This window comes from Homalodisca vitripennis, chromosome 2 (genome assembly GCF_021130785.1).
Source record: "Homalodisca vitripennis isolate AUS2020 chromosome 2, UT_GWSS_2.1, whole genome shotgun sequence".
NCBI classification, from domain to species: Eukaryota; Metazoa; Arthropoda; class Insecta; order Hemiptera; family Cicadellidae; genus Homalodisca; species Homalodisca vitripennis.
The window spans coordinates 181,976,547-181,992,073 of record NC_060208.1 but is presented as its reverse complement, the minus strand read 5'-3'; the positions used below and the strand labels follow the sequence as shown (position 1 = coordinate 181,992,073).

At 35.5% G+C, this 15,527-nt stretch overlaps 1 protein-coding gene across 7 annotated transcripts in view; it reads right to left on the bottom strand.

Moving 5' to 3' along the window:
* Positions 1-642: 642 nt before the first annotated feature.
* The window catches only part of LOC124355131 (transcriptional regulator ATRX-like), a 74,300-nt gene continuing 59,415 nt past the window's right edge, over positions 643-15,527 (bottom strand). For 5 of the 7 annotated variants that reach the window (XM_046806096.1, XM_046806094.1, XM_046806099.1 and 2 more), the window contains 4 exons: positions 10,027-10,089; positions 8,167-8,321; positions 6,600-6,699; positions 643-1,458 (listed from right to left, as the gene is read on the bottom strand). In XM_046806096.1, the coding sequence (XP_046662052.1) occupies positions 1,388-1,458; positions 6,600-6,699; positions 8,167-8,321; positions 10,027-10,089 (389 nt within the window). In that variant the 3' untranslated portion in view covers positions 643-1,387. The remainder of the gene's footprint in view (positions 1,459-6,599; positions 6,700-8,166; positions 8,322-10,026; positions 10,090-15,527) is intronic. The other 2 variants (XM_046806098.1, XM_046806100.1) reach the window with 1 other exon arrangement.

The window sequence follows — 15,527 nt, the reverse complement described above, 5'->3', positions numbered from 1 at the left end:
CAGAGTACCTCTTCTTGTTCTTGGAATATATCATCCACCCAGCTCTCCTGTAGTTGACACTCCTGACACTGATTGGAAACACACTTGAAAAAATTCTCTTTGGTGATAACCGTGTTATATGTATTATTTGTGAACAGTTTGAACCACTTGACACAGAAAGGTCTGCACAACGATTGCGTTGCCCTATTTCGCAGGTGTTCACAATCCAAATTGCAATAATAAAATTGTGCTAACCAATAAATCAACTCTTATGAACAAAATAAATAGCCCTAGCAAATTCAGATATTTGCACCTTATTCTCTATAGTTTAAAAAAACATTTTAGCTTTTGCATTCCTTAAAATCTAGGGCCCTGGGGCTAATGAGAAATGTGGTATTGCTTATATCGTATAACACATTTGCATTTTCACCTCTGTCTTCTTCAACACCCATTAGAAAAACGTACGTAGTCACTTCAAAAGTATGTTAAAGAAAAACTTTTAACATCTTAAAAGTGTAAAATTTAAGGAATAAATCAGTTTCAGATGTCAGTAGTGAAAATCAAGGAAACATATATCAGTTCCACAGTTCTAGGTCTTTTTACCTACTAAATAAAACACTTTTCGTAAAGAACTTGTATTGGTTTTATTCAAAAGATTCTACATTTCAGTAAACTGTATTTATTACTAATTTTATTTATAAATTGCACATTATACTTCATATCACAAGCAAAAAAAAGTTATAAAATTTGATTTTGTAGTTCAAATTATTACAATGACACTGGAATATCTCATACTTATGATTACACTATATAGTTTAATTTTAGTTTTTATAATGAGGTACATTTATTTATAAAAAAATCAAAAGCAACTGATGATAAATTATGGAAATATTTTTGTAAAGGTCTTATTCGTTACACTAATAATAATAAAATGTTTTGCAATAACAATTGAGATAAACCAAATGATAACTTGATAACACAACAAACACTCCATCAGCACAAGAGTGGAAGCATGGATCTGTCTGATAACTTATAATTACTATGGAAATTAATTATACAGGTAAATATAGTAATTAGATAAAGCAGTATCCATGAACTATTCTTAATTAACTGTGAATCAAGGGGACAAATACCATTTTCTAGAACTGGTTTTTATAACTATAACAATCTTGTTAAATAACGTTTTAAATTACTACATTTTCAAACTTGATCATAAAGTTATGTGTATTATTATAACAGGTACAAAAATACTTTACGTGTAATGAAATCACTTTGTAAGTATACAACTGCACTTCACATTATTTTATAACTAAAACAACAAAATCAACAAATATAAAATTTTTAAAAAGTATTTCATACAATACAGCACTAATAACAAAGTATATTTACACTGATTCTTATAATTATATCAACCTTTGAACTTCGTGAATGCCATAACCAAGGTTGTACTTTCTTCATTCAAAATTGAGAACTTGGAGTCTGTAAACAAAACATGTTAATGATAAAAACATAAAATTTGTGACACTTAATAATAAAACTTTTTAGTTATTTTAATTTATTCTAAATAGAACACTGATTATTACAGAAATTTTAAAATATGAACTATTAATTAATATTTCAATCAGTTCAACTAAATAAATTGTTTATCAATTACAATTTTAAAACGCTGTTTAATTTCTAACCATTTCCCAATTTAAGTTATCAAAAGGAATCAAGTGAATTATTTTGATGGTTTCTTCTAGTGCTAACAGGCATTGTACATCAAGTTTCAGATTATTACGTTACTAAACAATTATGGAGGAAGAATAAAAGCAAGTGAGTGCTTGGCTCAGAGGTGCTGATGATGCTTTTGAATCTTTTATTGATGTATATCAAAACATAATAATTAACTTAACCTGCAACTGATAAAAACCCGATATATTGGACATTTTGGTTGTATTCTAGATGGCAGCACCAATATAATAAGTATTTAACATACTTCAGAATCAGAGTAATCAGAAAAATTTATCTTCTCTTGCGTGTGTATTTATTCTCTCAGCAGTTCTGCATCAGCTTATATTTCTGTTTTGTTTAATAATTTCTATTATACCATTTGTTTTCAATAATAGAAAAACACATCCTAATTAGTTAACACGTTATTTGATCAAACACTAGGTATAGAAGTATAATATTGTTGTTGTTTTGTTACAATTAATTGATTGTGAAGAGAGAATAAACGTTTCATATCATTTCATTTCAAATATTTATATTGGTTCTCGACCTACGGTTTTTTATACCACCAGAAAAAGAGCTTGAATAATAAACTTTCTAATCATGTTCAGGTTCCAATATATTGATTTGTTTCCTAATCTCGGAACTATTATGTTCCAGTGTACTGCATCAGCTGTGCATGCTGCAATGATTCAGCTGGTTCACACAGCTGTTATTATTCTACCAATCAGATGTTTCTTATTTAAGAGTATTGCGAGTGTTAATTGTATGTTTTGTTGTTATGAATACGTGTTTTGGTGAGCTATTACAGTTTATTATAATAATGCATCGTAATGGTAAATAATCAAAAGTATTGGCAATTTTTTATTTTGACCATATGTAAAAAATTTAAACCTTTGAATTCACTGTTTGCTTTTTTTCAATGTTTGTAAACATGCAGTGACTACATTTAAAACATACTTATTGTATATAAGTAATATGCTTCTTGAACATACCTGATTAAAATGATATATAATTTAATATAATTAGTTTTTATTATATATGCTACTAAAATAAATATAAGGCAAAGTCCGAGGTACATAAAACACTCCCAAACTGAGAGGAATTTGACTCCCAGTTCCGGGTTAATTAGTTTAATTTCATTCATTAAGCCAGTCTTGGCAATTCTAATGCAATTTCAAATTGCAACACTAACTGTAAATAAAACGTGAGTTATGAAGTTTTTAAACTTCAAAACACAAACTTACAAACAAAAAACAAAGTTTGGCTCAAAGAACAATCACAATATCTGACAAGAGTTTTGAAACACCCTATTTAAAATATTATTGTGAATTGAAGAGCAATTTTCCTTACAATATTTGGCAATAAGTGAATTTATTAACAGTAAAATCATTAAACACAATTCCTACATACAATAAAACTTTGAACTTTATTAACAAATTGTCATCTCAAAGTTTGCAAATTAAGGCTGCAAAAACTAGTACATCATTAGCTTTGCATAAATAAAGCGTGAAGACTATTCATATTAGAAATGATTGTATTAGAAGTACAAGGCATGTTCAGAAAGTAAGTACCGTTTCATTCTACTGCCGCCATAGCGCTGCAATCAGTGTTCTGCGCATGCGCACTAGTCATCCTTGTTCACTGGCTATCGACTCATGTCGTTTTAGTTGTTCTACGTTGTGTTTTCAGTTTTTTCTGAATGTTTAAAATGTTTAAGGCAAGTAGTGATCTCGCCGATTGTGAGATTCCTTCTGTAATAAGATTTTTGAACACAAGGAATGTGAAACCGGCTGAAATTTATCGTCAACTTCGAGATGTTTATGGGGAAAATGTGATGAGTGAAGGAATGGTGAGAAAGTAAGTTAGAATGTTCAATGGCGGTCAAACAAATGTGCATGATGAGAATTGGAGCGGTCGGCCTTCTCTTGTCACCGATGATCTGGTAAGGGCTGTTGACGAAAAAATCCAAGAAAACAGACATTTCACTATGGCAACGCTATCTGACGATTTCTAACAAATTTCATGCACCCTTTTGTAAAAGATTTTTATGGACCGCTTAGGTTATCGCAAGCAATGTTCCCGATGGGTTCCAAAAATGCTCACTGACGTGCACAAAACCAAGAGACTCGGAAGTGTTTTGACTTTTCTCACATCATACAGTGATGATGGTGAGGATTTTATAAACAAAATTGTGACAGTTGATGAAACTTGGGTCCGTCATGTCACACTGGAATCCATGTAGCAGTCAATGGAGTGGCTACACACCCAATCCCCGAAGAAACAAAAATTCAAGACGATAATACAGGGTGACCACCGGGAACCGGACGTTTTTTAAATAAACATAAACCACTTATTTTTTAACATAAAACTTATTTTATTACATAGAAATGTCTGTACTTATATGCCATTTAAGAACAATGTTACTTATGGAATATAACGTCAAATAGATGGTGTCCATTTTCTTGAATGCAGGTTTCTAACCTTTTAAGAAAATCCGCATGTACACGTTTGAGAAGCTCTTGATCAATTGCTGCCACTTCGGTCTTGATTGCATCCTTTAGCTCTGCCAAGGTGCGAGGTTTGTTGTTGTAGACTCGTGATTTGAGGTACCCCCACAAAAAAAAGTCACAAGTCGTCAAGTCTGGTGACCTTGGGGGCCACTGGATGTCGCCAAAACGGGAAATGAGCCTTCCTGGAAACATCTGACGAACCACAGCCATTGACAAGCGAGCAGTATGCGGTGTGGCACCATCTTGTTGAAAATAAACGTGTTCATTTCTGTCTAGACCTCGTCTTCTCAGTTGTGGACGTAAGAAAGTGTTCAGCATGTGAGTGTAACGTTGGGAGTTGACTGTTACTGAGGCTCCATTTTCACCTTCAAAAAAATATGGACCAATAATTCCAAAAGTGGCAACCGCACACCACACAGTTACACGTTCTGAATGGAGAGGTTTTTGGTGAATTATGCGAGGATTCTCGGTTGCCCAGTAACGTAGATTTTGCTTGTTAACTTCTCCATTTAAATTAAAATGTGCCTCATCACTCATAATGATTATTGTGCTGTCACTATCTTCGAGCAACACTTGCATGTGAACGGCGAAGTCCTCTCGCTGAGCGTAATCTCTTTCCTTTAGCTTCTGAACAACACACATTTTATAGGGATGAAATTTTAACTCACTTTGCAAAATTTTCCGCACTGATTCACGCTTTAACCTTAGTTCACTTGCATGTCTTCTTGGTGAACGACTTGGGCTCCGAATGAGGGCTACTCTCACCATCTCGACGTTTTCCGGCGTCCTTACGGTCTTCCTTGGGCCAGGAGATTTTTTCGTTAAAATAACTCCAGTCGTTCTCAGATTTTGAACCCACCTGAGAATAGTATTGTGGGTAGGAACCGTACCATGGCGTCCAAGGTTGAAATGAGTGCGAAAAAGCCGTTGTACCGTTGTAACAGACTCGCCATTTTGCACATACGCAAACATGCTATGCTCCACTGTCCACTGCTCCATGGCTACTGAAATGGCATTGTATAGCGAGGTCATTCACCACACTCTCCCCCCTCTCCCATCTTGGCTGAGCGTGTACTAGCAATTCCAAAAACGTCCGGTTCCCGGTGGTCACCCTGTATCTGCACAAAGAATCATGTGCACTGTCTTTTGGGATCAGTGCACTGTCTTATTTTGTGCATGCATTCTGCAGCACAGGCATCAACATTCAGAATGAAACGCCATTCAACAAGGTCAATGTTGGATCGCTGAAGGGTCTTCTGACTACAGAGTCATGGACTGGCGTACTTTCTTCTCTGGATGTTGACTCTAAAGTCTCAGCCCTTTTATCGGTTTTGGATTATTATATTGACCTTGTTTTCCCAGTAAAGAAGGTCAAGTACAGGAAAATGAAATCCGTCACAAAGATTGTTCTGGATCAGGAAATGTTACAGCTGCGTGATCGTATGTTGTCTTTGTATGCCCAAACAAAACACATACTCAGCTCATGTTTTGCGTCAATTGTACCGCAAAGTCAAACTACAATTTCAAGCAAGTGTTCAATCCGCCAAGCTAAGGCTGCTTCAGTTCTGAAACATTTAACGGAAGCTCAAAATAAGAGTAAAGCGGTTTGGTTGGTTCGTAAATTATATTCATAACAATAAGAGCCTAAAAGCTTTCTCCCGACTGTCTTTGAAGGCTGATGATGGTTCACTTACTGTTGATCCCATGGATGTCTCGCACAAATTCAATTGTTATTTCTCGAGATAGGCCAGGGGGTGGGTAATAACAGATCTCAGAATGCACGATATCCTTCTTATACTTTACAGGACATACCTTCATCGTTGTATCTCACACCTACCAACGAATTTGAGGTAATCTCAGTAATAAGATCTTTGAAACCAAGTCATTCTGCAGGGACCGATGGAATCTCTTCAAACCTCTTGAAAGACATTGCAGAACAGCTCGCTGCACCTCCTCTTTGCAAACTCCTCTTTTACGGAAGGTAAATTCCCTTCCATGCTCAGACTGGCGATAGTCAGACCAGTACACAAGAAGGGGAGCTCTAAGGAAGTTGAGAACTACCGGCCTATTTCACCACTTGTTTCTGCACATGAAGCTAGGCGGCCAACGCTTTGAAACCGACGATGAAGTAAAAACTGTCAAACTGTCATAGAGTCATGGCTACATTCGTTGGCAAGAACCTTCTACGAAGAGGGTACAGACAAATTGATTACCCGCTACGACAAGTGTTTGAACATTGGTGGAAACTACGTCAAAAAATAGTTTAAGATTTGGGCTTTCATGTAGAAATAAAATTATGTAGAAAAAATTGTTTTACTTGTTTTTTTTTTAACAGTACCTACTTTCTGAACATGTCTTGTAATAACAACATTTCTATATTCTCAATATTCCACTTACTCTTAGGAATGAAGAAAGAATTTATTTCATCTTCTTGCCGTACAGTCTTGGTTATGTTGCTGAGGTTTACACGTGCAGCTCCTTCAGTTACAGTGTAAGTCTGTAACAAAAATTAATAAATCAAATTGATAGTAGTGCTGACTAGAAATCAGGAAAAACCCTCATATAAAGTTTCTCAATCCACTTCCTTAGTCCACATTCCGACGCACAAGAATTCTTTATTAAATTTGAGTCCAAATAAATCGCAATGTCTGTACACATAGATTCATCCGAGAACTAGCCCTAAAGAACTCTGTTTATTAAAAAAGTCTAGACAACTCATCTCACCCTATATACAGCTGTGACTCAGCAATGCGGTTTACCACTAACAGTTCAATCTCCACCCTGCCCAAGATCTCTGAAATCCCTAGTAAACATATCAATTATTGTAAAAAACATGATAGCAGTTTGTAAAGATCCCCAGTAAACAAATCAATTACTGGTAAAAACATGATAGAAGTTTGTGAAGATCCCCAGTAAACAAATCAATTACTGGTAAAAACATGATAGAAGTTTGTAAAGATCCCCAGTAAACAAATCAATTACTGGTAAAAACATGATAGAAGTTTGTAAATCCTAATAAACGTTTTCGGTCAATATCAGTCTCCTCAAGTAGATTTTGCTTACCTACAATCATTATGAAAGAGTAGAAAATCACTCCACATATTCAATAAACTCTATTGTATGCACAATATCCGTGAGTAAAAAAACAAAATTAGTGTTTTTTGTTTCTCACATGTTATTGTAATATTTTCAAGGTCTAACATATTGTAAATAAAGGTTTAATAAATACACTACAAATATTCTAAATTAATATTTATAAAAAATACAAACCCAATTTTTGATAAAACTCAAACATTAAATAGAAAAATCAGATAAAAATAACAATTGTCACTAAAATAAAAATTTGCTATATGTTTAACCATTTCAGTGCTGTAATGTCTACAGCACATGGTGGCATGAGTGACACTGTGTGTTGTTTGTATGTATATAAACAATAAATATATATATATATATATATATATATATATTGTTATTTTTATTGTTGTTATGGTTATTTAAAGGCATATGTGACAGATACGGCCAAATACAAAATAATTTAATCATAAAAAGTGAGGGCTCTGTGGTGTAATGGTAGCACATTCACCCGGCAAGTGAGAGATCTGGGTTCGAGTCTTGGCGGAGCAAGTACTTTTTGCGATTCAATGTTTATTGAAATTATATATATATATATATATATAAGAAAGTACAGTCTTTTTTTTGGAATTAAACATCATTTGCAGCCAGTAACACCAATATACTTGACCGATATATATATATATATAGAAAGCTCTTGTGATAAAAAAACACATTGTCTGTTTGCCTGTAATGACCCCACAAACTGACTAAAAGTAGTTAAAAAACTGTTTGTTTCCTCCACTATCATAAACATAAGCCTTCAAAAGGGAATTTTCAAAAGCACAACCAATATTCAATACCATTTTTCTACCTGACATACTCGATTAGACAAAATGTGCAAAACAGTTACCGTGTTGGTGGAAGCTTTGGTCATGGATGCTCCGCTCAGTAGGGACATTGTCCCACTCATCATGTAGTTGTTGATATGAACTTGCACGCGCAACAACACACCAGGAGAATGCTCTGACACTTTTACTGACTTGAGACCGAAACACTGTTGTACATCTGTAATACAAAACCATAATCAATATCCAGCATTAATTAGTTATTGAACTTTCAAAACAGAAATACGTTGCTTTTGATATTGATCTAATAAATCATTGTGTTGTTTGGTTGGGTATGGTAGCATTCAACCTAAGGAGTCACATCTACAAATATCACAATGACACCAAATTTTTTAACAGATTTGATCATCCTTAAATTGTTGAATATCTATCACTGTTAAAATATATCTGATATAATAGAAACTTACAATGAATGTAAACATTACTTTCCTTGCTGATAAAATCATAAACAATTTTAATCCTCCCAACTATTGATTTATGCTTGAATATGAAAGGCATTTTAATAAATCATTGTGTTGCTTGGTTGGGTATGGTAGCATTCAACCTAAGGAGTCACATCTACAAATATCACAATGACACCAAATTTTTTAACAGATTTGATCATCCTTAAATTGTTGAATATCTATCACTGTTAAAATATATCTGATATAATAGAAACTTACAATGAATGTAAACATTACTTTCCTTGCTGATAAAATCATAAACAATTTTAATCCTCCCAACTATTGATTTATGCTTGAATATGAAAGGCATTTTAATAAATCATTGTGTTGCTTGGTTGGGTATGGTAGCATTCAACCTAAGGAGTCACATCTACAAATATCACAATGACACCAAATTTTTTAACAGATTTGATCATCCTTAAATTGTTGAATATCTATCACTGTTAAAATATATCTGATATAATAGAAACTTACAATGAATGTAAACATTACTTTCCTTGCTGATAAAATCATAAACAATTTTAATCCTCCCAACTATTGATTTATGCTTGAATATGAAAGGCATTTTAATAAATCATTGTGTTGCTTGGTTGGGTATGGTAGCATTCAACCTAAGGAGTCACATCTACAAATATCACAATGACACCAAATTTTTTAACAGATTTGATCATCCTTAAATTGTTGAATATCTATCACTGTTAAAATATATCTGATATAATAGAAACTTACAATGAATGTAAACATTACTTTCCTTGCTGATAAAATCATAAACAATTTTAATCCTCCCAACTATTGATTTATGCTTGAATATGAAAGGCATTTTAATAAATCATTGTGTTGCTTGGTTGGGTATGGTAGCATTCAACCTAAGGAGTCACATCTACAAATATCACAATGACACCAAATTTTTTAACAGATTTGATCATCCTTAAATTGTTGAATATCTATCACTTTTAAAATATATCTGGTATAATAGAAACTTACAATGAATGTAAACATTACTTTCCTTGCTGATAAAATCATAAACAATTTTAATCCTCCCAACTATTGATTTATGTTTGAATATTAAAGGCATTTAAATGAATTTCCATGTGTTTTTTATGAAATATTTCTTGGGATTAAAATCTCGAATTTACATCAATCAATTAGATATGTTGCAGAAGTTTTTGAGATAGTCCATCATCACTCATTTTTTTCTGCAAGTAATATTACTGGAGTTCTGGATAGAGTAGAAGGATAAAAATCTTTAAGTTCTAAAAACAACTTTTAGGATTGTATTACACATTACTTAAGAACATTTGAACATTTTAATCCATTCAAGATTTAATTTAAAGAAAATGATTTTTCAGACTCCAGTTATGGTAAAATATCTAACTTTACAAAACTAAAAAAAAAGAATATAGGATATAGTTTATAACATACAGAACACGTGTTTAAGATCTTCTGGTGACACAAAGTGACATTCCTTGTTGGAAGCAAACAGACCTAAGAAAATACAAATAAATAATACTAATATCTCCAAACGTCAACATCAATATATTTTAATCTATAATTTTATATTGGAATATGACTTATCATTGCTTAGCTTCTACATTATTATTATTTCATCCAATAAACTTCTTCAAATGGAGGAAAATTGATGAGTGTTCATAGTACTATGCAAACATTATTGTATAATACTATGTTTTTAAGAAAGATTTTGTCAATTTTCTCTTATCTGTAAATAAATTAGGCTGATGGTTGAGGACTGAACGTTGGTGTGACCACAAAAAACTCTCTGGTTAACTTTGAACACTTGTCATATATTATTTTCAACCACTCACTTTCATTAATTTATAAGATAAACTTGTTTTTTCTCTGGTAAATTGGTTTTCCAATTGGTTTGTGGCTGTTCACAAGTAAAATTATAATGATCAAACAAACCTACTAACCAGTAGAATTTTCCGTAGCATTGACCATCTGACAATAAATTCAAATTGGACATTGTAAAACCAGCCCAGTATGTATGGTACAACTACCAGCTTCACCCATCTTCAATATTCACATCAACTTCTGGCTTTTTTGATAATATAACAATTGGCATCATCCAATACAATAGCTAACTCATCTAATTTGTTTCTCAATGATTGTATATTTAAATATATGATGCGTAAGTAGCGGTACTTAATTTAGCACTGACAAATTTGTGACTTAAACTAGACTTATTTACACTGTCCCTCTTGTGGCACATTAAGTCACCAGGTGTTGGGGCGTCAGTGGTCAGTTTCTCGATGGAGGTCTCGTTGAAGTTAGCTGCTCAAGGCTTGAGGTTATCTCCACCATTTCTGGGTCCTCATTGTTGCTTAATTCCTCCGTAGGGGATGATAATGAATTCATCTTTTCCCTCACTGCTCATGCAGCTGCCTACATATTGTCCTCGCCAACCGCAGCTTTCCTTTATGGTTCAAGTCGTAGGTTGTTGGTAGATGAATGCAGACATATTGTGACCTGTATTCTGTAGTTCAGTTTTAATGATTAGTGTTGTGTATAGTTTTTTATTAAGTGCATGTTTTTAGAGTTAGTGAAGTTGACAAACAACATGGTGGTTGTGATTCCTGACTTAGGCGTGACACAACGCTTTAGTATGATTTGTTTATTTTAACCTAGTTTGTAATTATGTATTAGGTTAGTTATTACCTGAAGAAGAGATCAGATTGCAGATCTCGAAATGTAGTGTTACTGATTTATTGTTTCACTGAACGAAGGCAAATGTCTGGAAAAATCCTGCATCATATTGACGTTTGTTTTTATTAATATACCATGCTAGATCTTTACCATAGCTGTCAGAATAAAGCAATATTCTTGGGAGTGTGACTTCATCAGTATTGGTGGTGGTACAAGTCTCTGAAACATCATCTATGAGATAAAGAAGTTCAAAGGAATTTTCTTTTGTAAATGGTCTTCTTGGTGTGTCACAAAGTGTTACGAGTTTTCCTCTGTGCTGCTGTAACCTCTTCCATAAACAACCTTACTAAAACTAGTATTGTTGGCCAGGTCTGATTTTGCAGTTTGGACCTGACTGATTTGGGCCTTGTTGGCAAGGCAAGGGAAGTATGAGAGACACTTTGATACAGCTTTTTCTTCGGCTTTAAGTTTAATCTGTAGCTCAGTATTGTCTTTCTGCAGTACTTTATTGACTTCTTCTAAGCTTTTAATTGAGGACAAAATTTTTTATGTTATGTAGTTCCTGTTTTAAACTTCATTTTCACGTAAAAGAGCGTTCCCTATATCAGTAGCAATAGCTCCAAGTCAGAGTTTTCATCAGGACTGACTATTTACCAGATTTTCATTAGTCTCTTATTGACAAGCTAGATCGCATGTGTACAGGTAACTTTGACAAACCCTGTGCAAAATACACCTCCATGACAGACATACCCTCCAAACTTACAACAATTGTTACTATTTTTTTACCATTATAGCAGTCACAAAAATGAGAAGTTTGGACAGTAAAAATCTATTAACCCTAGAACTGGCAATGGTGTCACTCTGTACTGGCGGCTCTATTTTAACAGCCTCGCAGACATTTCTTATAATGTATCACATTTCATAACTGTTAGTCCAAATATAAAGTATTATATGTCAATGTATTCACAACTATATTATGGAGAGCATTATAATAACAATATCTTATTGTTTCCATGGAAACATATTTTTGTTTTGTTTTTTTTTTTTTACAAAATGTAAGAAAACATTTTTTGGACATTATTTTTGTAAATGTTCCATTGTGTAACTGCTTAGCAATAAGCTTTACATCAAAACTGTAAATGTATAACTTATTCAAAATGTTGTCCTGATTCCAAAAATATATAATTATTGTAACTTTTACCTCAAAACGTATGTGTTACAGGGCTTTGTATGAAAAATTACGCGTATTTACTTATTTTCAAAAATGCGTAGATTTCTAAAAAAATATTATTTTTCGTAGGTAAACCTAATCTCATGACTGCATTTTTACTTATATAAGTATGACAGATAAAACAAAAATAAAATAAAATAATAAATTTTAACCTTACCTTATTTACATATGTACAATATATACAAAGTTTCATTTTTCACTCAGCGTCACTAGATTTATCGGTCTCTAAAGTTTTCATCCATACTAAAACTAAAACCTACAAAAGCTAAAAAAAAAAAAAAACAATAATAACAACGCTAAAACACTATAAAATACAATTTCCACAAATACTATTGGATTCGTAACCTCAAACACATTGGGTGCGAAGTGGCGGGGTCTTCATACCCCAACACGTGCCAAGCCAGAGCATCCACGAAGCACACGCACAGCCACCTTCTCTCTTCTTAAGTGCTGTACTTTTCGTGCGCGTGCACCTGGGAACTGCCTGATCCAAATCTTGTCTTCTTTGATAATTCCGATCAGGCTGAGCTGATCTGGCGGGCTTTCTGTTGAACTATCCCAATTTTTAACTTTCTTTTCCCACTACTCTCACCTGTCGGGTAATCTTCCCAACAATCTATCTTAAACTATTCTAATTCTAATTTTCCTTCTGTTAATCCAAGCCGAGGTGGAACAGCATATGCCGAGGGCTGCGTGATCAAGGGAGAGCTTGGTCGTAAATATGCGAACTCTGGATACCTGGCGACCTCCAGTTTAAACCTAGCCTTCCCCAAGTAGAGCGGGACAATGCTTGGGGTGACCTTTAGATCTCCGCTACTCGTGGGAACACAATGAGTACAGAAATTAAAGAAAACCAAACAAAACCAGAGAGCTCTTGTAGCACTCAAAAAGTGAATGAAAATTCACGAAACACAGAGGGATTGATGATGGGCTCTGACCCTAGCAATCCTGATCAAACCCAAAAAACAGGCGGACTTCCTAGTAGAAGTCCAATAGCCTCCGACTCGGTTAGAGTCGAAACCGATGAAGAAGATGCGATACTGGAGGGCGAGCACCAGAAGGAAGAGGGAGCAAAAGTCGAGAGACAGCTCCCAGCACTGCCTAAGTTATGTGGAGTCGCCAGGAAACGCATGGTCTGGTTCCGAAAAAGAGGGTATTCCCAAGAAGAAGCCAGGGAATTGGCCTTAAAACCAATTCCAGAAGAAAGAAATAAAAAATTGAACAAACAAAAAGAGGGAAAGAAACCGAAAAGACCTCACTCTGATGGATCCACTCCGGAGGCCCATCAGAGGAAGAAAACAAAGAACGAAGGAAATCAAGGGGAACACAAGGAGCAATCTGGACAACCCCAGAAACCTTCCTACAAACAAGCGGTAGCTGGTATAAGGGTAGGAGTTCTGCACTCCAACTTTCTCGAGACCCTACTCACAACCGAACAGATGGAGAAGATCCAGAGCTTCATCCTGGAAGCTATCGTGGAAGAACAGGAGGGTCCCTACTCTCCAAGATTCTACGGTATCAACAGGAGACAAGGGGTTCTAATCTTCACCTGCGAAAACACTGAAACAGCAGAATGGCTTAAAGGAAAGCAAGACTCCCTAAAGCCTTGGGAAGAGGCCAGTCTAAGGATAGTACCAGAGGAAGAAATCCCTCGTGCGAGAATTGCGACTGTCTATCTTCCTGACAGTATACTTGATACAACCGAAAAGATAATGAAGCTCCTAAAAGGACAAAACAAGGAGCTATCTGTCGGAGAATGGAATGTTCTGCGGAGAAGCGACGAGGGGAAGTCTGTCCTACTCACCCTGGCAGTCGACTGCGCTACAGCGAACAAACTTGAGAAGGAAGGTCCATGGATCGGCTACAAGTTTGGGAAAGTTCAGCTTAGACTGAAGAAGAAACATCAAGGAAACATAGAACAACCCCCAAGGGAAGAGGGGACTACAGAGAAATCTGAGACGGTCACCACAGAAAAAAGGACCGCTGAAGAGATGGAAGTGGAGGAGGCCACGAAGGTGTCAGAGCAATCTGTACATACCTTACCTAAAAGGTCTACTCCACAAGCCAGTGCAGCGGTCGAAGAAGAAAGACCAACCTGTTCTCTCTTCTTGAAGAAGGGACCTTCGCTCAAAGGACCATCCGTCTCGGCTCGAGGAAGAAAAGGGGACAAAGTCTCCAAGCAATCCAGAAGAAGAGACGGGGATGGACCACCTGGGGGAGGTGGGAAAAAGGCGTAAGTATGCGCCTAATACAGATAAACCTACACCATGCAAAGGGCGCAACTGACATCTTGGGAAGAAGGTTTATCTCAACAGGCCTGGATATCGCCCTAATCCAGGAGCCTTGGATCAATAGAGGTTGCATCAGAGGACTGACAACTCAGGTAGGTAATCTCATTTATGATCGAACAATTGAAAACCCAAGAACTTGTATTCTAACTTCAAAACTAATAACAGTCTTTCCGATTACAGATCTAATAACAAGAGATCTGGTGGCGGCTACAGTGAAGGTGGCTTCACTGCAAGGGGACAGAGAGGTTACTATAGCCTCAGCCTACTTCCCCAACCCGTCAGCAAGCTGCCCACCGAAAGAATTAGAAAGACTATTGCAGAGCTGCAGAGACAGAGGCTCGGCCCTCATTCTCAGCTGCGACTGCAATGCTCACCATACGTATTGGGGAAGTACGAACACAAACAAGAGAGGTGAGGAACTTCTACAGTTTATGTTCAGCAATGATCTAGTGTTAGAGAATAGAGGGTCAAGCCCAACCTTTATAACTAGAAATAGGAAAGAAGTCCTGGACATAATCCTATCTACAGGACTCAAAAACATAAATATAGTAAGGTGGCACGTCTCCAAGGAGGCCTCACTATCGGACCACTGTCCAATTAGGTTCGACATAGAGGAGATAGGGGAAAGATACGTGACCCACAGGGTTCCTAAATCGACCAACTGGAGAGGCTACAGAGAGTCCCTGGCAGAAGAGTTGGAAGAAATAGGACCCTTTCAGAAAAATGAATTTGAATTA